This window comes from Coregonus clupeaformis, chromosome 19 (assembly GCF_020615455.1).
Source record: "Coregonus clupeaformis isolate EN_2021a chromosome 19, ASM2061545v1, whole genome shotgun sequence".
NCBI lineage: Eukaryota > Metazoa > Chordata > Actinopteri > Salmoniformes > Salmonidae > Coregonus > Coregonus clupeaformis.
The window spans coordinates 27,974,309-28,000,482 of record NC_059210.1 but is presented as its reverse complement, the minus strand read 5'-3'; the positions used below and the strand labels follow the sequence as shown (position 1 = coordinate 28,000,482).

At 43.9% G+C, this 26,174-nt stretch overlaps 1 protein-coding gene across 1 annotated transcript in view; it reads left to right on the top strand.

The window, feature by feature from the left end:
* The first annotated feature begins 8,410 nt into the window (after positions 1-8,410).
* The window catches only part of LOC121531841 (NEDD4-binding protein 1-like), a 28,950-nt gene continuing 11,186 nt past the window's right edge, over positions 8,411-26,174 (top strand). Inside the window, exons 1-2 of the mRNA XM_041837331.2 lie at positions 8,411-8,926; positions 10,330-11,870. Coding sequence (XP_041693265.1) covers positions 8,618-8,926; positions 10,330-11,870 — 1,850 coding nt within the window. The 5' untranslated portion in view covers positions 8,411-8,617. The remainder of the gene's footprint in view (positions 8,927-10,329; positions 11,871-26,174) is intronic.

The window sequence follows — 26,174 nt, the reverse complement described above, 5'->3', positions numbered from 1 at the left end:
CCTGACGGATAGAGAGAACACTTTGCCATTGCCATCAGTGTGGGTGATGCGTTGTATTTCTGCTGCTGCCACTGTGCTTTGTGTTTCCCTCCATCTCAAGGCCTCGGCGCCTGACAACAGCCTTGCCTTTTGTTCCCACCTCTCTCTCCATTCCCTCTGATCACACAGCTATCTTTCTCTTTCACTTCATGTCTCACTCCATCAAAAACACAAGCATGAAAAGAACACAGCTCTTTCACATACAGAAACAAATAATCAAACAAGTCACATCACTTGGCGTTGCATATTTTTTTACTTGGTCAAAGGCTAAGTGTCCCAGTCTGTATAGCTTGAATGTGCAAAGAGAATTTGGATTGCATCCAACAAATGTGTATGCAAACCTGATCTAATGAAAATACTTCGCACAGTAAAATATTGTACTTATTTTTTCTTACTAGCACTGACTTTGCTGATAAGTGATAACTACTTTGACAAAAAATGTACTAACTATGACTGTGAAATGTGGTTGTCTCACCTTGCTATCTTAAGATTAATGCACTAACTGTAAGTCGCTCTGGATAAGAGTGTCTGCTAAATGACTGAAATGTGAACGTAAATATATTGGTCTCTTGAGATTAAACTGACACAAATGTTAGTTCCTCGCACGTTAGCACATACACTCTAGTTAGAGGAGTGAAAGAAGTATAACAAAATTATGCTCAGTTTTACCCAAAGTTATTAGGCACATGCATTACACTCAGTCATATACAGTGCCTTCGGAAAGTATTGAGACCCCTTGACTTTTTCCACATTTTGTTACGTTACAGTCTTATTCTAAAATGGATTAAATAAATAAAAATCCTCATCAATCTACACACAATACCCCATAATGACAAAGTGAAAAGAGGTTAAGAAATGTTTGCACATTTATTAAAAATAAAAAAAACTTATTTACATAAGTATTCAGACCCTTTGCTATGAGACTCGAAAATGAGCTCAGGTGCATCCTGTTTCCATTGATCATCCTTGAGATGTTTCTACAACTTGATTGGAGTCCACCTGTGGTGAATTCAATTGATTGGACATAATTTGTCTATATACGGTCCCACAGTTGACAGTTCATGTCAGAGCAAAAACCAAGCCATGAGGTCGAAGGAATTGTCCGTAGAGCTCCGAGACAGGATTGTGTCGAGGCACAGATCTGAGGAAGAGTACCTCCATCATTCTAATATGGAAGAAGTTTGCAACCACCAAGGCTCTTCCTAGAGATTGCCGCTGGCCAAACTGAGCAATCGGGTGAGAAGGGCCTTGGTCAGGGAGGTGACCAAGAACCCGATGGTCACTCTGACAGAGCTCTAGAGTTCCTCTGTGGAGATGGGAGAACCTTCCAGGAGGACAACCATCTCTGCAGCACTCCACCAATTAGGCCTTTATGGTAGAGTGGCCAGACGGAAGCCACTCTTCAGAAAAAGAAAAAAAAATGTATGCACTCACTAACTGTAAGTCGCTCTGGATAAGAGCGTCTGCTAAAATGACTAAAATGTAAAATGTAAAAGGCACGACAGCCCGCTTGGAGTTTTCCAAAAGGCACCTAAAGACTCTCAGACCATGAGAAACAAGATTCTCTGGTCTGATGAAACCAAGATTGAACTCTTTGGCCTGAATGCCAAGTGTCATGTGTGGAGGAAACCTGGCACCATCCCTACGGTGAAGCATGTTGGTGGTAGCATCATGGTGTGGGGATGTTTTTCAGCGGCAGGGCTGGGAGACTAGTCAGGATCGAGGAAAAGATGAACGGAGCAAAGTACAGAGAGATCCTTGAGGAAAACCTGCTCAAGAGCACTCAGGACCTCAGACTGGGGCGAAGGTTCACCTTCCAACAGGACAACGACCCTAAGCACACAGCCAAGGAGTGGCTTTGGGACAAGTCTCTGATTGTCCTTGAGTTGCCCAGCCAGAGCCCAGACTTGAACCCGATTGAACATCTTTGGAGAGACCTGAAAATAGCTGTGCAGCGACACTCCCCATCCAACCTGACAGAGGTTGAGAGGATCTGCAGAGAAGAATGGGAGAAACTCCCCAAATACAGGTGTGCCAAGCTTGTAGCGTCATACCCAAGAAGATTTGAGGCTGTAATCGCTGCCAAAGGTGCTTCAACAAAGTACTGAGTAAAGGGTCTGAATACTTATGTCAATGTGATATTTCATTTTTTTCATTTTTATACATTTACCAACATTTCTAAAAACCTGTTTTTGCTTTGTCATTATGGGGTAGATTGATGAGGAGAAAAAACAATTTCATCCATTTTAGAATAAGGCTGTAACGTAACAAAATGTGGAAAAAGTCAAGGGGTCTGAATACTTTCCGAATGCATTGTATATACAAAAGTATGTGGACACCCCTTCAAATTAGTGGATTCGGCTATTTCAGCCACACCCGATGCTGACAGGTGTATATAATCGAGAACAGAGCAATGCAATCTCCATAGATTGGCGTTACTGAAAGGCTCAGTGACTTTCAATGTGGCACCGTCATAGGATGCCACCTTTCCAACAAGTAAGTTGGTCAAATTTCTGCCCTGCTAGAGCTGCCCCGGTCAACTGTAAGTGCTATTATTGTGAAGTGGAAACTTCTAGGAGCAATAATGGCTCAGCTGCGAAGTAGTAGGCCACACAAGCACACAGAACAGGGCCACCGAGCACTGAAACACGTAGCGCGTAAAAATCGCATGTCCTATGTTGCAACACTCAATATCCAGTTCCTTTGGAAGCAACGTCAGCACAAGAACTGTTCGTCGGGATCTTCCATAGCCGAGCAACCGCACACAAGCCTAAGATCACCATGCGCAATGCCAAGCGTCGGCTGGAGTGGTGTAAAGCTCGCCGCCATTGGACTCTGGAGCAGTGGAAACGCGTTCTCTGGAGTGATGAATCACGCTTCACCATCTGGCAGTCCTACGGACGAATCTGGGTTTGACGGGTGCCAGGAGAAAGCTACCTGCCCCAATGCATAGTGCCAACTGTAAAGTTTGGTGGAGGAGGAATAATGGTCTGGGGCTGTTTTTCATGGTTCAGGCTAGGCCCCATAGTTCCAGTGAAGGGAAATCTTAACTCTACAACATACAATGACATTCTAGATGATTCTGTGTTTCCAACTTTGTGGCAACAGTTTGGGGAAGGCCTTTTTCTTGTTTCAGCATGACAATGCCCCCGTGCACAAAGCGAGGTCCATACAGAAATGGTTTGTCAAGAATGGTGTGGAAGAACTTGACAAGTCTGCACAGAGCCCTGACCTCAACCCCATCAAACACCTTTGAGATGAATTGGAACGCCGACTGCGAGCCAGGCCTAATCACCCAACATCCGTGCTTGACCTCACTAATGCTCTTGTGGCTGAATGGAAGCAAGTCCCCACAGCAATGTTCCAACAGCTAGTGGGAAGCCTTCCCAGAAGAGTTGAGGCTGTTATAGCAGCTAAGTGGGGGACCAACTCCATATTAATGCCCATGATTTTGGAATGAGATGTTTGACGAGCAGGTGTCCACATACTTTTGGTCATATAGTGTATATTTACATTCCAGACTCTGACATTGCTCATTCTAATATTTCTTAATTATTTTATTTTTATTTGTGGGATTTGCGTGTATTGTTTTGTATTGTTAGGTATTCCTGCCCTGTTGGAGCTAGGAACATAAGCATTTCGCTACACCCACATTAACATCTGCAAAATATGGGTACTGTGGGAAATTATTCTCTTATATTTTAGATGTGCTGTTAGCTTAATAAGAAAGCATTAATGATTAAACATAATAGGTTTGTACTGTACTGATATAGATTGTTTAACATAACAAGCTGTGATTAACTTTGTTGAAGCACCTTTGGCAGCGATTACAGCCTCAAATCTTCTTGGGTATGACGCTACAAGCTTGGCACACCTGTATTTGGGGAGTTTCTCCCATTCTTCTCTGCAGATCCTCTCAACCAGCAATACGGCGCCGGAGAAGATGGCTGCCGTTTTACAGCCCTCTAACCAATTGTACTATTATGTGTGTTTTTCCGCGTTATTTGTAATTTATTTTGTACATAATGTTTATGCCATCGTCTCTTATAACCAAAAAGAGCTTCTGGATATCAGGACAGCGATTACTCACCTCGCATTGGACGAAGACTTTTTCTTCAACGAGTCGGACGCGAAGGATATTCTACAGACACCCGGCAAGGCCCAGATCCCCGTCATTCGCCTGAGGAAGAGACGGAGATATCGTGGGACGTAGGTCGGGGTGCCTTGTAAGGATCCGACGGCGAGCGAGTAAACTGCCTCTCCCATCAATACTATTAGCCAACGTTCAATCTTTTGAGAATAAAATTGACGATTTAAGATTACGGTTATCCTACCAACGGGACATTAAAAACTGTAATATCTTATGTTTCACGGAGTCGTGGCTGAACGACAACAATGATACCATTCAGCTAGCAGGCTACACGCTACATCGGCAGGACAGAACGGCTGGCTCCGGTAAGACAAAGGGTGGCGGTCTCTGTATATTTGTAAACAACAGCTGGTGTACAAAATCAAATACTAAGGAAGTCTCGAGGTTTTGCTCGCCTGAGGTAGAGTATCTTATGATAAGCTGTAGACCACACTATTTACCAAGAGAGTTTTCAGCTATATTTTTCATAGCTGTCTATTTACCACCACAAACCAATGCTGGCATTAAGATTGCACTGAATGAGTTGTACAAGGCCATTAATCAACAGGAAAACGCTCATCCAGATGCAGCGCTCCTAGTGGCCGGGGACTTTAATGCAGGGAAACTTAAATCCGTTCTACCTAATTTCTACCAGCATGTCAAATGTGCAACCAGAGGGAAAAAAACTCTAGACCACCTTTACTCCACACACAGAGACGCATACAAAGCTCTCCCTCGCCCTCCATTTGGCAAATCTGACCATAACTCTATCCTCCTGATTCCTGCTTATAAGCAAAAACTGAAGCAGGAAGCACCAGTGATTCGGTTAATAAAAAAGTGGTCAGATGACGCAGATGCCAAGCTACAGGACTGTTTTGCTAGCACAGACTGGAACATGTTCCGGGATTCTTCAGACAGCATTGAGGAGTACACCACATCAGTCACTGGCTTCATCAATAAGTGCATCGATGATGTCGTCCCCCACAGTGACCGTGACGTACATACCCCAACCAGAAGCCATGGATTACAGGCAACATCCGCACTGAGCTAAAGGGTAGAGCTGCCGCTTTCAAGGAACGGGACTCTAACCCGGAAGCTTATAAGAAATCCCGCTATGACCTCCGACGAACCATCAAACAGGCAAAGAGTCAATACAGGTCTAAGATTGAATCATACTACACTGGCTCTGACGCTCGTCGGATGTGGCAGGGCTTGAAAACTATTACAGACTACAAAGGGAAGCACAGCCGCGAGCTGCCCAGTGACACAAGCCTACCAGACGAGCTAAACCACTTCTATGCTCGCTCGAGGCAAGCAACACTGAAGCATGCATGAGAGCACCAGCTGTTCCGGACGACTATGTGATCACGCTCTCCGTAGCCGATGTGAGTAAGACTTTTAAGCAAGTCAACATTCACAAGGCCGCTGGGCCAGACGGATTACCAGGGCGTGTACTCCGAGCATGTGCTGACCAACTGGCAAGTGTCTTCACTGACATTTTCAACATGTCCCTGACCGAGTCTGTAATACCAACATGTTTCAAGCAGACCACCATAGTCCCCGTGCCCAAGAACTCTAAGATAACCTGCCTAAATGACTACCGACCCGTGGCACTGACGTCTGTAGCCATGAAGTGCTTTGAAAGACTGGTCATGGCTCACATCAACAGCATAATCCCAGAAACCCTAGACCCACTCCAATTTGCATACCGCCCCAACAGATCCACAGATGATGCAATCTCTATCGCACTCCACACTGCCCTTTCCCACCTGGACAAGAGGAACACCTACGTGAGAATGCTATTCATTGACTACAGCTCAGCATTCAACACCATAGTGCCCTCTAAGCTCATCACTAAGCTAAGGATCCTGGGACTAAACACCTCCCTCTGCAACTGGATCCTGGACTTCCTGACGGGCCGCCCCCAGGTGGTAAGGGTAGGTAACAACACATCTGCCACACTGATCCTCAACACGGGGCCCCTCAGGGGTGCGTGCTCAGTCCCCTCCTGTACTCTCTGTTCACCCATGACTGCATGGCCAGGCACGACTCCAACACCATCATTAAGTTTGCCGACGACACAACAGTGGTAGGCCTGATCACCGACAACGATGAGACAGCCTATAGGGAGGAGGTCAGAGATCTGGCCGTGTGGTGCCAGGACAACAACCTCTCCCTCAACGTGACCAAGACAAAGGAGATGATTGTGGACTACAGGAAAAAAAAGAGGACTGAGCACGCCCCCATTCTCATCGACGGGGCTGTAGTGGAACAGGTTGAGAGCTTCAAGTTCCTTGGTGTCCACATCACCAACGAACTATCATGGTCCAAGCACACCAAGACAGTCGTGAAGAGGGCACGACAAAGCCTATTCCCCCTCAGGAGACTAAAAAGATTTGGCATGGGTCCTCAGATCCTCAAAAAATTCTACAGCTGCACCATCGAGAGCATCCTGACTGGTTGCATCACCGCCTGGTATGGCAACTGCTTGGCCTCTGACCGCAAGGCACTACAGAGGGTAGTGCGTACGGCCCAGTACATCACTGGGGCAAAGCTCCCTGCCATCCAAGACCTCTATACCAGGCGGTGTCAGAGGAAGGCCCTCAAAATTGTCAAAGACTCCAGCCACCCTAGTCATAGACTGTTCTCTCTGCTACCGCACGGCAAGCGGTACCGGAGTGCCAAGTCTAGGTCCAAAAGACTTCTCAACAGCTTCTACCCACAAGCCATAAGACTCCTGAACAGCTAATCATGGCTACCCGGACTATTTGCACTGCCCCCCCCACCCCATCCTTTTTACGCTGCTGCTACTCTGTTAAGTATTTATGCATAGTCACTTTAACTCTACCCACATGTACATATTACCTCAACTACCTCAACTAGCCGGTGCCCCCGCACATTGACTCTGCACCGTTACCCCCCTGTATATATAGCCTCCCTACTGTCACTTTATTTTACTTCTGCTCTTTGTTTTTCTCAACACTTTTTTTTTTTGTTGTTGTTTTATTCTTACTTTTTTTGTTTAAAATAAACGCACTGTTGGTTAAGGGCTGTAAGTAAGCATTTCACTGTAATGTCTGCACTTGTTGTATTCGGCGCATGTGACCAATAAAATTTGATTTGATTTGATTTGATTTGATTAATGTGAGGAACTGTTAGGGGGTAGGGTGAGATAAGGCTTGTGACTCACTCACACAAACACTACCTCTTTGTTGAACTGCCCAAGGACATATGTACAAAGAGCACAGTTAGAGTGGGAAAGTACTGAAATATCAGGAACAGGAAACTGTGTCTAAGGGTGCTGACTATTGAGACAAGCTGCAGAAAGCAACTAACACCTGACAACAGTGGAGCGCCAAGGGACTGACACCAGCGCCAGCGATAGGCTGGGTAAGTTTAAACCACGCCTAGCCTCTATCCTGACAGGCCCAGCAGAGAGCGGGAACTATCTCTGTCAGGGTATTTAAAGAAGAACTTATAACAAAAGCTCAGTTCTCTGTCTGCCCTGCGTGGTATTTCAGTGAGCCCGTATACGAACTCTCATACTTACCATTTAAGCATTTGCATTAATAAATACTAGACTAACTTGGATACTGTGTAATGACCTCTTTTTTTCCAATACCAGATTTGAATTGACGCAACTTGACAGTACCAATAAAATGTGATTTGACTTCAGTCGGTCTTGTGCAAACACGTGCTGTAACATGGCGTGTTGGAACACTGACCCTAAAAAAGGTGTGTATCAATTTAACCTTTTTGTATTATTATTATTATTATTTCTCGCTGATATGAAAGATAAGGAGGTCCTTATGCTTCCAAAACCGTACCGCAAGCGATGTGTGTTTGTTCAGACCGAGCATTGGGGCTCTTAACAAAACTCCCCAGTACAGACGACGCCTTCATCCAATGACTCTTATGTGTAATGGAACTGAGAGTCATGATCAAGGACTAGCTCCTTTAGCTCCTCGAAGAAAAAAAATAAGAAAAAAAAGCCCACTTCTTGTTATCCTCACTGACGCAACCTTATCCACATAACGCCACCCTCACTCCAACTAAAAAAGAGTCAGAGCAAGGCTTGGCTTTATAGATTCCACGACCACTTCTCTTATTTCCCCTCTTGTTCGCTACTGCAATCTATTCCTTTTCACTCTCATCTCCAATCGACGCGCCATCAGTTTCAAACAAAACATCCGCCTCCGCCATCTTCAGTTCCGTATGTTCCGTACACATGTCTTCTTTTGATGACGTCATCACTGGGACTTTCCGGATGCGTTGGGATTGTCAGGTAAAAAGTTGTTTTAAAACAGGATTACTCTAGGCAATATATCACCGCAGGGAAGAGGAAGATAGATCGCAGGAAACCATGAAGGAGGGTAAAGATCCAAATGACACCGAATGGTTAAAATATTAAAACTCTGTTGTCAATAGGGACAGATATTCATAAACAGAATGTCAACAACGCCGCCCCTCCTTGGCATGAAGCGAGTCACCGAGGAAACCTGTTCGGAACCGCCGGAAAACAGGCTGTCACCAGTAGCGAGCAAACAACAGCAAGAGGCCCTTACAGTGGACGAATTTGCGGTCCTTGAAAACAAGCAAGAAGAACTGAATTGCGCTAAACCCAAAGTAGAACAGGTTTTCCAGGTGGCTTTCACAATTATCGGCCTTTTGGACCACACTGGAGCCCACAGTAGTACAGCATCAAGGCAGATTTGGCTTAAACTCAAGGGAAAGAGAGACGACGTGTCAAAGGCAAAGGTAAACATTGACTGTGATTAATGAAATTAGTTTGAGGTCCATTCTTCAGTTTTATTTAGTTTTGTCAGTTATGCAGTTCAACAGCAAATACCTTTCATTGGTAGAGCAAAGGTCCATCCTGAAATGTTATGTGGTGGTAATAAAATAAGAGGCAAAAAAAATCTGGCAATATATTTGCATGGTCATGTTGTACCTGAATGGAATAGGTATGATATGACCAATGTAAAAATGCTGATATGAAAAGTTGTTTGGGTTTCATATAATCTGATAAGGCTCTGTGTCATCTGCTTTCTAGCTAACTACAGATTATAAAACTAGTCCATCCAGGGGCCAGGTTTACAACATCATTACATAAGATTATGATGGGTGTCAAACAGTTATTTGTTTAATATTTTTATTTAACTAGGCAAGTCAGTTAAGAACAAATTATTATTTACAATGACGGCCTACACCGGCCAAACCCGGACGACGCTGGGCCAATTGTGCGGCGCCCTATGGGACTCCCAATCACAGCCGGTTGTGATACAGCCTGGAATCGAACCAGGGTGTCTGTAGTGGCACTGAGATGCAGTGCCTTAGACCGCTGCGCCACTCGGGAGCCCGAGTGTATGTTATTGACATTCTTTTTGTTTTCATTTCAACACTGATTTCCCGTCCATTCTACTACTCTAAAAACACCAGTCTTAACATCTTTTACACTTCTGTATCTTGAGTTTCCCCTTGCCAACATTGTGTAGTGGGCAGATGAAGTTCAATGTACAGATCACGGGATTGGGTAATATTAAAGTCACTGTTCGACTCAACGCGGAAACGGTTACTATTGGTGCCAGTAAACTTGGAATCCCCTTCCACCCCATTGAGAACACAGAAACAGAAACCCCAACACATTTATGTCTTGCCCCATCATTTCTCTCCCCAGTGTACGTAGTCATCAGGAAACCATCTGCACTGTATGGAGAGGAGACACACGTATGCATTGTGACAGCCAGGGCTTCTCAAACTTGAGGCTGATTCATCAAATATTTCAGGAAACATGTTGAGATTTCCTCATTGGGTTTCAGTTGATTTCTTACAACTTCCCATCTTCCACGTTTCAATCTCATCAATTTACAGTCAATGTGGTGATGACAGAATTGACTGAGAGTTGTCATTGAAGATGATGAGTGAAGTTTTCTTGGGCAGGCGGAGAGGGGGTATCCCTGAGTATCCTGCTATCAGTTTCAAAAAGCTTCGAACATGGACCTTCTCGTGTGAAGTTATTTAATGTAGTCTAGATCTCCGTCCATGGTACTTTATGAACAAGGTTTGTTGCGTACACCTGTGTAAGTTGATGTTGGACAAATTATTTTGTTGTTGTTGTCATGTCTACTTCTCTAACTGGTGTTGACTCTGTGTTGTTGCAGGAGTACCTGAAAGGTCTGTGTGACCCAGAGCTGCAGCAGGTGGAGCGCTACCCTGTGGACATGCACTGCATCTTTGCCGGTGCCCGGGGTCTGTTCCTAGACCGGCTGCTGCGGGACACCAGCGCTGAGGTTGTGGTGCTGGAGCCGGGCCGACTGCGCCTGCTGGGCTGCGTTGAGTCTGTCGTCATGGCACAGAGCCGCGTGCAACAGTTTGTTGCTCTCTTCCAAGAGAAGCGCAGCCTGCCAGGAGACAGGGAGCAGGCCGTCAAACGCACCTTCAAGACATTTGTGGAGGAGCGGGACGATAAGTACGCCATGGAGCTGCTCCTGCTGCCCAGTGCCCTGAAGGAGGAGCTGCTAGGTCTGGCCCAGAGCCCCACTCAGCCTGGTGGGTTTATAGACCTGGACCAGGATCGCTCCCAAAGCAGCACCCCTGTCACTGACCTCTCCAACCGCATCGTGGACACCAGCTTTGAGGAGAAGGCAGCTGGGGCTGCAGCCTGGGCCGAAGCGGGGTTGCTGAATGGCGTACGACCCTCCCACAAGCGGCGTTCGTCAGAGAGCGAGCTGAGGGACACCAAGAGGCAGTTCTCCCTGGAGAGGAGGGGTGAGTCGATGCCGAGAGAGCACCACACTGTAACCAGTGACTGCCGAGCTAAGACCCCCTCCAAGGCCAACATGGGGCTGATGGTGCTTGACTCTAGTGATGGTGCAGATGACCGGGAGGCTGTGACCCCTGAGACCAACCTACGGTGCCTGGTGAACTTCTTCAGGACCATGGGCTACCAGCAGGAGGTGGTGGAGAGGGTGGTGAGGGAGACAGGCCAGACAGAGGACACCTTCCTGCTGCTGGAGCGCATTGTGGGGGAGAGCCAGAGAACAGAGGGGCAGCGAGGAGGGGCGTCTTCAACCCACAACCCTGAGTCTTCATCTTCCTCCTCCTCATCTGCTACTTTCCCCAGGGATAAGGACAGAGGGCCAGATAGAGTGCCAAACAGAGCCCTGGATGTAAAGTCCAAGGAGAACATTAAGCCACTCAGCAGCAATGCTGTGGGCCAGAGGGGACAGTGTAGCAGCATGCTGCAGACAGTGACACTAAAGAGGAGCAGCACTGGTCAGGGGGCTGCTTACAATATCATCACCATTGATGATGACGAGGTCAGTTCCGACACTATGACTGGCATTAAGGCTAGGACGGCAGAGCAGCTGGATCCTCTATCGGGGTCCAGGATGGACTACCTTTCCCGGGGAGGGGCTCAGACCATGGGGCCCATGGGGCCGGTACATGTGGAGAGTGTGACAGCACTGCGGAGCACGCCACAGTGCCCGACCCAGCCAGCAGGCACACGGCCAGGCTGCTCCTACCAGACCCTGTCAGCCAGGGTCCCCCCACCCCGCTCAGAGCCCCCTCCACCACCCCTGACTGCCACGATCCGTTTCCATGAGTCCCTGAGAACCCCTTACACCCTGACGCTACAGAACGAGCCTGGACACCCTGACCTCCGCCACATCATCATTGATGGCAGCAACGTGGCCATGGCGTGAGTAACTCCCCCTCTTACTATACCCCCACTGTAGGAGGATGTGGAACAACACTGAGAGCCCACACACATTTTGTAATCATCAGATAAGACTGTCTGGACCACCTGTGTGTAGGCCTATGTGAGCGTTGATGTGTGTGTGAAAGCAGGAGTGTAGCCCTGAGTCAGGACTTACTCATGGGTAACATTATAAATGCTCATAGCTGAGAGCTCTTCCAGTAACCCTCTGTAAATGTATGTATGAGTAGATAGGCCTAGCGCATGGCTGCAGTGAGGGAGGGTCTAAGTGGCTTTCCAGATGAGAAAATCTTTCTCTGACTGAAATAAGTAATAGTAATGGGCAATTCCACGGTAACGGAATTGCACTGAGACTCAGATTTGTCACTTAAAATATATGCCAAACAAAAACCATTGAGTTCAAAGTTTAACAAACTATACAACTCTATGCACAAGGACTACTTTTAACAATTTACACTGAACATTTTACAAAAACACAAATAAGACAACATTTGGTTGGTCCAGACCAAATCTAAATCAATCATAGACGTCTATGTTTCACAAGTTTGGACATCAACGTACAGCTCAGTAGAGTACAGCACAGAACAGTACAATAATGTAGAGTACAGTACAAGACAGTAATTATAGTGTATTCAACTCTACTTTGCTTTACTGTGCTGTACTGAACTCTACAGTACTGTACTGAACAATACGCTTATTTTCTTTACTGTGCTGTACTGTACTTAAGCAATAATACATGAGAGGCCATGTGTTATGACATTTTTATCATGGCTGTGACGTGGTCATAGCCACAAGGCAAAGCCGTTCAACAAAACGTGATGCTACATTCACTAACACTGGTTGTCAAGTGCAATTTTATGCGTTCTCTAGTCGTTAGTTCTATTCGTATTGACTGCCATGTAAAGCAAAACTACCCAAGCGCTGGTTGATAGTTCCAGAACTTTGCAGGTTGCTATGGCAAACAAACACGGTTGCTATGGAGGTTCTTCCCCCCTTGCCTAGGAACATGCAGAGAACTAAAATGTGTGTTTGGGTCTGGATTGGGAAGGTGTGAAACGTATCAAAGAGAGAAAGAAGCCAATCAATCTTATCGTACAAGTTCTCTTCAGTTTATGAGCTATCACTCAGAGAAAATAATACCAGCATTAAACTGATTCATTGATTGAATTAAACTATATCAATGCATTTGAATCATGTAGTCCCCTGTAGCTCAGTTGGTAGAGCATGGCGCTAGCAAAGCTAGGGTTGTGGGTTCGTTTCCCACGGGGGGCCAGTATGAAAATGTATGCACTCACTGACTGTAAGTCGCTCTGGATAAGAGCGTCTGCTAAAATGAAAAATAAAATAAAAAATCATGACGGTCATATGATGGAAAAGTGAAAACGATTCAGATTCACGTTTGTCCTACAAGAGGAACTCTTAGCACTTCTCACACATCACATAGGCCTAAACAAAAGATATAGAAAACACAGCAGATACCTTTCCTACCCTCCCAGCCGACCCCACCCCACATCTGCCCATATGGGGAGTTGTTCATAATAGAGCCCCACAGTGGACGTGTCATAAAACCCATAAAACCTAGCGGTCAAACAGGGAAATGGTTCCAACTGTTTTTCCACCATTCATTTTTCCCATAGGGGATTTTAGAAACACTTAAAATAAGGGCTGTGTTTTGTGTAGGCTTACCCTGGCGTGATGTTTTGATAACCGTGTAAATCTCTCTCGGACAAGGTGACTTTTATTAATATATTCGGCTCTATTTACTCTCAGATTTGAAAATGCTAATTAGCATCAAAGTAGACATCATGCAAGACTACAAATCCCTACAAGCTCCTGCACGTCATCTTTAGCTGACACCTTTGCTAACAGGTATTGTGTAAATGTAAAACTTTCCCAAGACAGTTCACAAAATTGTCAATTCAAGGAAATGTTGCCAGTTTATTCATTACTAAATTTAGTTAACATTAGATAGTTAATCCAGAGATTCTTACCTTTGCCTCGATTCGGCAGTCTCATCCAGATCATCATGGCATTTGTAGTTCTGTATGATACGCACATTAGCAGCTAATTAGCATATCATTTTTGGGGGGTAAATACATGAAAATATATTGATAAAAGTCACCTTGTCCGAGAGAGATTTACACGGTTATTAAAACGTCACGCCAGGGTAAGCCTACACAAAGCCCTTATTTAAAAATCCCCTGTGGAAAAACGATTGGAAACATTTCCCTGTTGACCACTAGGGTATTATGACATTACATTACATTTTTGTCATTTAGCAGACGCTCTTATCCAGAGCGACTTACAGTTAGTGAGTGCATACATTATTTTGTTTTATTCCCTGTGAGAATCGAACCCACAACCCTGGCGTTGCAAACACCATGCTCTACCAACTGAGCTACATCCCTGCCGGCCATTGTGCACCGCCCCATGGGTCTCCCGGGCGCGGCCGGCTACGGCAGAGACTGGATTCGAACCAGGATCTCTAATGGCACAGCTAGCACTGCGATGCAGTGCCTTAGACCACTGCGCCACTCGGGAGACACATACTGTCTCCCGAGTGATAGCCCCTGGGATTAAATGCATTTCATTGTCTGATTTCTCTGACCTGATGGGAGATCAAAGCAGTAGTAGAGTGGGTGGTCTGGGCTGGAGAGCATGTGGCGTGCTTTGCACTGTACAGTGCGTTTGTTCAGTAGGTAAGGGGGATCCATAGTAGGCCTATAGGCTACTCCAGTGATATGTAATACCCTATACACTTTTATTTTTATACAAACCTTCAGAACATACAGTGCGAAACTTGAAAGAACTTGTCGTTTTCAAGGTCAAGTGAAAGGAATCACTTGTGCGCTCTGAAGAGGAAACAATGATGTAGTCTAACAACATCACTCCCAAACGGCACAGATGTGAGACATTTTCTTTGCTATAGAAGCACTGATCCTCTTAAATTGTAATTACAAGTTGCACGTATAAATATTTAGGGTCATATGACGGTCTGCTCTGCCATTACTCCCTTTCACATCAGGGCTGCCAAGAATATAGGGTTGCTAAAAGATGTAAATGGGGAAAATAATGGACTCGTGAAAGCTATAAAAAAGCTATACCACTACCATGAGATGTGTGTGTATATATACACTACCGTTCAAAAGTTTGGGGTCACTTAGAAATGTTTTTTTGTCCATTAAAATAACATCAAATTGATCAGAAATACAGTATAGACATTGTTAATGTTGTAAATGGCTATTCTAGCTGGAAACGGCAGATTTTTAATGGAATATCTACAGTGAGGGAAAAAAGTATTTGATCCCCTGCTGATTTTGTACGTTTGCCCACTGACAAAGAAATGATCAGTCTATAATTTTAATGGTAGGTTTATTTGAACAGTGAGAGACAGAATAACAACAAAAAAATCCTGAAAAACGCATGTAAATTTTTTTATAAATTGATTTGCATTTTAATGAGGGAAATAAGTATTTGACCCCCTCTCAATCAGAAAAATGTCTGGCTCCCAGGTGTCTTTTATACAGGTAACGAGCTGAGATTAGGAGCACACTCTTAAAGGGAGTGCTCCTAATCTCATCTTGTTACCTGTATAAAAGGCACCTGTCCACAGAAGCAATCAATCAATCAGATTCCAAACTCTCCACCATGGCCAAGACCAAAGAGCTCTCCAAGGATGTCAGGGACAAGATTGTAGACCTACACAAGGCTGGAATGGGCTACAAGACCATCGCCAAGCAGCTTGGTGAGAAGGTGACTACAGTTGATGCGATTTTTCGCAAATGGAAGAAACACAAAAGAACTGTCAATCTCCCTCGGCCTGGGGCTCCATGCAAGATCTCACCTCGTGGAGTTGCAATGATCATGAGAACGGTGAGGAATAAGCCCAGAACTACACGGGAGGATCTTGTCAATGATCTCAAGGCAGCTGGGACCATAGTCACCAAGAAAACAATTGGTAACACACTACGCCGTGAAGGACTGAAATCCTGTAGCGCCCGCAAGATCCCCCTGCTCAAGAAAGCACATACAGGGCCATCTGAAGTTTGCCAATGAACATCTGAATGATTCAGAGGAGAACTGGGTGAAAGTGTTGTGGTCAGATGAGACCAAAATGGAGCTCTTTGGCATCGACTCAACTCGCCGTGTTTGGAGGAGGAGGAATAACCCTAAACCTAACCCGATTTGGTAACGGAATTATAAGTATTAATCACTTGTATAAACAAAATTGATATCAGTAAAAACACTAACTAATTGATAGATCTACCTTTACTTGTTACTTCTGTGAACTTTTATTATCCTGTCTCCTCATGAGGGAGAGAAATTAGAAAATATCTTAAAGATATGTGAGTTTTCTGTTTGACCAGAAATCAAAGCCTTTGCTTATTCCTAATTTTTAGGATGGAAAATGGTTGGAAAATGTACAGTGAGGGAAAAAAGTATTTGATCCCCTGCTGATTTTGTACGTTTGCCCACTGACAAAGACATGATCAGTCTATAATTTTAATGGTAGGTTTATTTGAACAGTGAGAGACAGAATAACAACAACAAAATCCAGAAAAATGCATGTAAAAAATGTTATAAATTGATTAGCATTTTAATGAGGGAAATAAGTATTTGACCCCTCTGCAAAACATTACTTAGTACTTGGTGGCAAAACCCTTGTTGGCAATCACAGAGGTCAGACGTTTCTTGTAGTTGGCCACCAGGTTTGCATACATTTCAGGAGGGATTTTGTCCCACTCCTCTTTGCAGATCTTCTCCAAGTCATTAAGTTTTCGAGGCTGACGTTTGGCAACCTTCAGCTCCCTCCACATATTTTCTATGGGATTAAGGTCTGGAGACTGGCTAGGCCACTCCAGGACCTTAATGTGCTTCTTCTTGAGCCACTCCTTTGTTGCCTTGGCCGTGTGTTTTGGGTCATTGTCATGCTGGAATACCCATCCACAACCCATTTTCAATGGCCTGGCTGAGGGAAGGAGGTTCTCACCCAAGATTTGACAGTACATGGCCCCATCCATCTGGCCCCACCCTTTGATGCGGTGAAGTTGTCCTGTCCCCTTAGCAGAAAAACACCCCCAAAGCATAATGTTTCCACCTCCATGTTTGACGGTGGGGATGGTGTTCTTGGGGTCATAGGCAGCATTCCTCCTCCTCCAAATACGGCGAGTTGAGTTGATGCCAAAGAGCTCCATTTTGGTCTCATCTCACCACAACACTTTCACCCAGTTCTCCTCTGAATCATTCGGATGTTCATTGGCAAACTTCAGACAGCCCTGTATATGTGCTTTCTTGAGCAGGGGGACCTTGCGGGCGCTGCAGGATTTCAGTCCTTCACGGCGTAGTGTGTTACCAATTGTTTTCTTGGTGACTATGGTCCCAGCTGCCTTGAGATCATTGACAAGATCCTCCCATGTAGTTCTGGGCTGATTCCTCACCGTTCTCATGATCATTGCAACTCCACTAGGTGAGATCTTGCATGGAGCCCCAGGCAGAGGGAGATTGACAGGTCTTTTGTGTTTCTTCCATTTGCGAATAATCGCACCAACTGTTTTCACCTTCTCACCAAGCTGCTTGGCGATGGTCTTGTAGCCCATTCCAGCCTTGTGTAGGTCTACAATATTGTCCCTGACATCCTTGGAGAGCTCTTTGGTCTTGGCCATGGTGGAGAGTTTGGAATCTGATTGATTGATTGCTTCTGTGGACAGGTGTCTTTTATACAGGTAACAAACTGAGATTAGGAGCACTCCCTTTAAGAGTGTGCTCCTAATCTCAGCTCGTTATCTGTATAAAAGACACCTGGGAGCCAGAAATCTTTCTGATTGAGAGGGGGTCAAATACTTATTTCCCTCATTAAAATGCAAATCAATTTATAACATTTTTGACATGTGTTTTTCTGGATTATTTTGTTGTTATTCTGTCTCTCACTGTTTAAATAAACCTACCATTAAAATTATAGACTGATCATTTCTTTGTCAGTGGGCAAACGTACAAAATCAGCAGGGGATCAAATACTTTTTTCCCTCACTGTATATATACCGTAATTTCTCAGAAATATAGACTCTTAGCTTTCATTTGACACCCAATTTGATATGCTCCTATGAACGTCACATGTTGGTGCCAATGGGTCCTTTTACATGGAAATGACCTATCTCTCTTCACTTTTGTCAGTTTTCCTCTGTTTCTTCCTTCTCGCCCTAAGCAATTTTATTCTGTCCACTAAAGTCATTACTGGAAGTATGAACAAGAATGGGGGTTTTATTTTAGAGAAGTACAAGGGGGAAATTAAAGGTTTTTGCATATTTGGCTATTTACATTTCCAGGTTGTCAAGGTGATTTTACTATCCACGTCAGTGGTGCTGGGGTTAGTTGCACATCCCGTTTGAACTCACTTTCTCTTTAAGAGGGAACTTCCCTGAGACTTTGTATTGCCTCACAAAATGAGACTTGGGTGTTTTGAGCTTTTGTGTGTACAGTGGGGAAAATAAGTATTTAGTCAGCCACCAATTGTGCAAGTTCTCCCACTTAAAAAGATGAGAGAGGCCTGTAATTTTCATCATAGGTACACGTCAACTATGACAGACAAATTGAGAAAAAAATATCCAGAAAATTACATTGTAGGATTTTTAATGAATTTATTTGCAAATTATGGTGGAAAATAAGTATTTGGTCACCTACAAACAAGCAAGATTTCTGGCTCTCACAGACCTGTAACTTCTTCTTTAAGAGGCTCCTCTGTCTTCCACTCATTACCTGTATTAATGGTACCTGTTTGAACTTGTTATCAGTATAAAAGACACCTGTCCACAACCTCAAACAGTCACACTCCAAACTCCACTATGGCCAAGACCAAAGAGCTGTCAAAGGACACCAGAAACAAAATTGTAGACCTGCACCAGGCTGGGAAGACTGAATCTGCAATAGGTAAGCAGCTTGGTTTGAAGAAATCAACTGTGGGAGCAATTATTAGGAAATGGAAGACATACAAGACCACTGATAATCTCGCTCGATCTGGGGCTCCACGCAAGATCTCACCCCGTGGGGTCAAAATGATCACAAGAACGGTGAGCAAAAATCCCAGAACCACACGGGGGACCTAGTGAATGAACTGCAGAGAGCTGGGACCAAAGTAACAAAGCCTACCATCAGTAACACACTACGCCGCCAGGGACTCAAATCCTGCAGTGCCAGACGTGTCCCCCTGCTTAAGCCAGTACATGTCCAGGCCCATCTGAAGTTTGCTAGAGTGCATTTGGATGATCCAGAAGAGGATTGGGAGAATGTCATATGGTCAGATGAAACCAAAATATAACTTTTTGGTAAAAACTCAACTCGTCGTGTTTGGAGGACAAAGAATGCTGAGTTGCATCCAAAGAACACCATACCTACTGTGAAGCATGGGGGTGGAAACATCATGCTTTGGGGCTGTTTTTCTGCAAAGGGACCAGGATGACTGATCCGTGTAAAGGAAAGAATGAATGGGGCCATGTATCGTGAGATTTTGAGTGAAAACCTCCTTCCATCAGCAAGGGCATTGAAGATGAAACGTGGCTGAGTCTTTCAGCATGACAATGATCCCAAACACACCGCCCGGGCAACGAAGGAGTGGCTTCGTAAGAAGCATTTCAAGGTCCTGGAATGGCCTAGCCAGTCTCCAGATCTCAACCCCATAGAAAATCTTTGGAGGGAGTTGAAAGTCCGTGTTGCCCAGCGACAGCCCCAAAACATCACTGCTCTAGAGGAGATCTGCATGGAGGAATGGGCCAAAATACCAGCAACAGTGTGTGAAAACCTTGTGAAGACTTACAGAAAACGTTGACCTGTGTCATTGCCAACAAAGGGTATATAACAAAGTATTGAGAAACTTTTGTTATTGACCAAATACTTATTTTCCACCATAATTTGCAAATAAATTCATAAAAAATCCTACAATGTGATTTTCTTGATTTTTTTTCTCATTTTGTCTGTCATAGTTGACGTGTACCTATGATGAAAATTACAGGCCTCTCTCATCTTTTTAAGTGGGAGAACTTGCACAATTGGTGGCTGACTAAATACATTTTTTTCCTCACTGTATGTGTTCGTCATGCTTTCTGGAAGTTTGTTTGTAAGGCCTTTTATGGTTTCTACTGAAAATGTATTGAGTAAATAAGTATTGAACCCCTTTGTTATGGCAGCCTAAATATGTTCAGGAGTAACAATGTGCTTAACAAGTCACATAATAAGTTGAATGGACTCACTGTGTGCAATAATAGTGTTATTATTTTTTAATGACTACCTCATCTCTGTATCCCACACATACAATTATCTGTAAGGTCCCTCAGTCAAGCAGTGAATTTCAAACACAGATTCAACCACAAAGACCAGGGAGGTTTTCCAATGCCTCACAGTGAATGGCACCTATTGGTAGATGGGTAAAAAAAAAAAAAGCAGACATTGAATATCCCTTTGAGCATGGTGAACTTATTAATTTCACTTTGGGTGGTCTATCAATACACCCAGTCACTACAAAGATACAGGCGTCCTTCCTAACTCAATTGCCGGAAAGGAAGGAAACCGCTCAGGGATTTCATCATGAGGCCAATGTTGACTTTAAAACAGTTTAATGGCTGTGATAGGAGAAAACTGAAGATGGATCAACAGCATTGTAGTTACTCCACAATACTAACCTAATTGACAGAGTGAAAAGAAAGTAGCCTGTACAAAAAATGGTCTCTGCACCTTATGACAAAATGTGTAGAATTGTAGCAAACTTGCTTTAAAACAGCAACATTTTCTCTACGCCCCATGGCAAAATGTGCAGAATTGCAGTCCCTGTCTAAGATTTTTGTGTTGTGCCCGCCATCGGCTCAGACACAACATGCTCTTGAATACAGGGTGGGTGTCATGCTTTGGCTGATAAATGTACTAAAATGGGAATCAAATGGAAATGTAAACATTCAAATGGTACCACAAAGATTGTTGGTGGTCCACACATCAGAGGATATTCTGAAATAGTTTCTGTAGTTAGTAACATACACAATTAGCTTTCCAGAAAATATTTTGTTGAAATATAATTTGATCTCTGAGAAATTAAGCTAATTGGTTGCACCCAAATTGGCAATTTTCTTTATTTATAAGATTCAGATAATATTCAATAAATATAGTACCCAACATCTGATTTGGACCAAACTTCTTCCGACCAATGAGTAAGACATGAGGAATCTCCCCAAAAAATCAACAGCCACCCACAGACCACCCACACCCAATGCCAATCCCACCCCAAGAACCAGTATCAGTTCTCTACAGTGGGGAAAAAAAGTATTTAGTCAGCCACCAATTGTGCAAGTTCTCCCACTTAAAAAGATGAGAGAGGCCTGTAATTTTCATCATAGATACACGTCAACTATGACAGACAAAATGAGAAAACAAAAACCAGAAAATCACATTGTAGGATTTTTTATGAAATTATTTGCAAATTATGGTGGAAAATAAGTATTTGGTCACCTACAAACAAGCAAGATTTCTGGCTCTCACAGACCCGTAACTTCTTCTTTAAGAGGCTCCTCTGTCCTCCACTCGTTACCTGTATTAATGGCACCTGTTTGAACTTGTTATCAGTATAAAAGACACCTGTCCACAACCTCAAACAGTCACACTCCAAACTCCACTATGGCCAAGACCAAAGAGCTGTCAAAGGACACCAGAAACAAAATTGTAGACCTGCACCAGGCTGGGAAGACTGAATCTGCAATAGGTAAGCAGCTTGGTTTGAAGAAATCAACTGTGGGAGCAATTATTAGGAAATGGAAGACATACAAGACCACTGATAATCTCCCTCGATCTGGGGCTCCACGCAAGATCTCACCCCGTGGGGTCAAAATGATCACAAGAACGGTGAGCAAAAATCCCAGAACCACACGGGGGGACCTAGTGAATGACCTGCAGAGAGCTGGGACCAAAGTAACAAAGCCTACCATCAGTAACACACTACGCTGCCAGGGACTCAAATCCTGCAGTGCCAGACGTGTCCCCCTGCTTAAGCCAGTACATGTCCAGGCTCGTCTGAAGTTTGCTAGAGTGCATTTGGATGATCCAGAAGAGGATTGGGAGAATGTCATATGGTCAGATGAAACCAAAATATAACTTTTTGGTAAAAACTCAACTCGTCGTGTTTGGAGGACAAAGAATGCTGAGTTGCATCCAAAGAACACCATACCTACTGTGAAGCATGGGGGTGGAAACATCATGCTTTGGGGCTGTTTTTCTGCAAAGGGACCAGGACGACTGATCCGTGTAAAGGAAAGAATGAATGGGGCCATGCATCGTGAGATTTTGAGTGAAAACCTCCTTCCATCAGCAAGGGCATTGAAGATGAAACGTGGCTGGGTCTTTCAGCATGACAATGATCCCAAACACACCACCCGGGCAACGAAGGAATGGGTTCGTAAGAAGCATATCAAGGTCCTGGAGTGGCCTAGCCAGTCTCCAGATCTCAACCCCATAGAAAATCTTTGGAGGGAGTTGAAAGTCCGTGTTGCCCAGAGACAGCCCCAAAACATCACTGCTCTAGAGGAGATCTGCATGGAGGAATGGGCCAAAATACCAGCAACAGTGTGTGAAAACCTTGTGAAGACTTACAGAAAACATTTGACCTGTGTCATTGCCAACAAAGGGTATATAACAAAGTATTGAGAAACTTTTGTTATTGACCAAATACTTTTTTTCCACCATAATTTGCAAATAAATTCATTAAAAATCCTACAATGTGATTTTCCAGAATTATTTTTCTCATTTTGTCTGTCATAGTTGACATGTACCTATGATGAAAATTACAGGCCTCTCTCATCTTTTTAAGTGGGAGAACTTGCACAATTGGTGGCTGACTAAATATTTTTTCCCCCACTGTATGTTTTACCAGTAATATGAAGCTGTTGCTTGGAGTATTGCTTTTCCATACTATGTAATGTATTCCCTGTGAATCTGCTGATGGGTTTTTTTCACCTTCAGAGAAATTAGTCGCTTGCATTATTTATTTGTGAAAGTACCATGTTTTGATCACTAGATGCCGCTGTTCCTGCAATACCGGCAGACTCTTTTATCCATTTTGATGGTCTCATGTGTTTATTTAATAGATAACAACATTTCTTTTGCAACTTTGGGTAGACAAAAACAATAGATTTGGCTCATTATGAAAATTAATTGTGTGGCGTTATAGCAGGAACAGCGGCATCTAGTGGTCAAAACCTGGTACTTTCACTACTTTATGGTAAATTATGCAAGCGACTTCAATTACTAATTTCTCTGAATAGGAGAAAAAATCAAAAGCAGATTCACAGGGAATACATTACATAGTATGGAGAAGCAATACTCCAAGTCTCAGATTCATACTACTTGTCAAACATAGAGAACTGATATTGTATACTGGTTGTTGGGGTGGGATTGGTCTGGGGGGTCCGTGGGTGGCTTTTGGCCCAAGAAAATGGATTCCTCATGTCTTACTCATTGGTACGGAAACGTTTGGTCCAAATTGGATGTTGGGTGCTATATTCATTGAATATTATCTGAATCCCATAAATTAAAATGGCCAATTTGGGTGCAATCAATTATCTTAATTTCTCCGGGATTAAATTAAATTTCAACGAAATGTTTTAGGAATGGCAATCTTACCTGTTTCTAACTACAGAAACAGTTTCAGAACAATCTGAGATGGTGGGTGTCATGGCTTGCTGAAATGACATGGAACGACTCTGTCAGTCCTCCATTTCAATAAGGAAGGACTCCTTATTGAAATCATCATCTTTGTGGTAGTAATTATACTGAACAAATATATAAATGCAACATGTAGTGTTAGTCCCATGTTTCATGAGCTGAAATAAAATATCCCAGAAATGTCCCATATGCACAAAAAGCTTATTTCTCTCAAATTTGGTGAACTAATTTGTTTATCTCCCTGTTAGTGATAATTTCTCCTTTGCCAAGATAATCCATCTACCTGACAGGTGTGGCATATCAAGAAGCTGATTAAACAGCATGATCATTACACAGGTGCACCTTGTGCTGGGGGACAATAAAAGGCCACTTTAAAATGTGCAGTTTTGTCACACAACACAATGCCACAGATGTCTCAAGTTTTGAGAGAGCATGCAATTGGCATGCCGACTGCAGGAATGTCTACCAGAGCTGTTGCCAGATAACTGAATGCTCATTTCTTTACCATAAGCTGCCTCCAACGTCGTTTTAGAGAATTTGACAATACGTCCAACCGGCCTCACAACCGCAAACCACATGTAACTGCGCCAGCCCAGGACCTCTGGCTTTTTCACCTGTGGGATCGTCTGAGACCAGCCACTCGGACAGCTGATGAAACTGTGGGTTTGCACAAGAGAAGATTTTCTGCACAAACTGTCAGAAACCGTCTCAGGGAAGCTGATCTGTGTGCTCGTCGTCCTCACCAGGGTCTTGACCTGACTGCAGTTTGGCGTCGTAACCGACTTCAGTGGGCAAATGTTCACCTTCGATGGCCACTGACACACTGGAGAAGTATGCTCTTCACGGATGAATCCTGGTTTCAACTGTACCGGGCAGACGGTGTGTATGGCGTCGTGTGGGCAAGCGGTTTGCTGATGTCGACGTTGTGATCAGAGTGCCCAATGGTGGAGTTATAGTATGGGCAGGCATGAGCTACGGACAACGAACACAATTGCATTTTATCGATGGCAATTTGAATGCACAGAGATACCGTGATGAGATCCTGAGGCCCATTGTCGTGCCATTCATCCACCACCATCACCTCATGTTTCAGCATGATAATGCATGGCCCCATGTCGCAAGGATCTGTACACAATTCCTGGAAGCTGAAAATTTCCCAGTTCTTCCATGGCCTGCATACTCACCAGACATGTCACCCATTGAGCGTGTTTGGGATGCTCTGGATTGACGTGTACGACAGTGTGTTCCAGATCCCGTCAATATCCAGCAACTTCGCACAGCCATTGAAGAGGAGTGGGACAACATTCCACAGGCCACAATCAACAGCCTGATCAACTCTATACGAAGGAGATGTTTCGCACTGCATGAGGCAAATGGTGGTCACACCAGATACTGACTGGTTTTCTGATCCACATCCCTACCTTTTTTTTAAAGGTGTATGTGACCAACAGATGCATATCTGTATTCCGTCATGTGAAATCCATAGATTTAGGGCCTAATGAATTCATTTCAATTGACTGATTTCCTTATATGAACTGTAACTCGGTCAAATCTTTGAAATTGTTGCATGTTGCGTTTATATTTTTGTTCAGTGTAGAAGTTAATTTTAATTCAATTTAAATGTAAATGTTGTACCAGCTAAATTGCAGTAGTCTGAAGGGATAGGTCCATTCTATTAAATATATTTCTATGATTGAAATGACACCCAACCTCTTCAAGAGCATGTTGTGTCTCAACTAATGGCGGGCACAACACAAAAACCTCAGATGATGTGAAATATAGGGTCTAAGCTACAACATATGCGAATATGAAAACAATCTGAGTTTACGCGTTTTTAGATCATTAACTTTAATGGTTTAAAAATGAACTTTTTTCTTCTTCTTTTTCTCAAGAAATAAGAAAATAGTTTAACAACACTGTTTTTACACTTTTTTAAGTGATAAACTCAACCATATATTTTCCAGTGATGAAGACATGCATGTCTCATGGTATGGTGGGGTATGCAAAATGGGTCAACTTTGAGCATCTTTATCTCCTGAATGTTTTGGCATTCAGGTCAAAAAAGTCACTTTCTGACAACTTCTTCCATGGGCAAACATGTATGGAAAGTTTTGTTTAAATCAAAAGGGATGCTGTCAAAAAGTGATTGAAATGGATTTACCTCATACACTACATGATCAAAAGTATGTGGACATCTCGTTCCAAAATCATGGGCATTAATATTGAGTTGCTGCTATAACAGCCTCCACTCTTCTGGGAAGGCGTTCCACTAGATGTTGGAACATTGCTGCGGGGACTTGCTTCCATTCAGCCACGAGCATTAGTGAGGTCGGGCACTGATGTTGGGCAACTAGGCCTGGCTCGCAGTCGGCGTTCCAATTCATCCCAAAGATGTTCGATGAAGTTGAGGTCAGGGCTCTCTGCATGCCAGTCAAGTTCTTCCACACCGATCTCGACAAACCATTTCTGTATGGACCTAACTTTGTGCACAGGGGTATTGCCATGCTGAAACAGGAAAAGGGCCTTCCACAAAGTTGGAAGCACAGAATCGTCTAGAATGTCATTGTATGCTGTAGTGTTAAGATTACCCTTCAC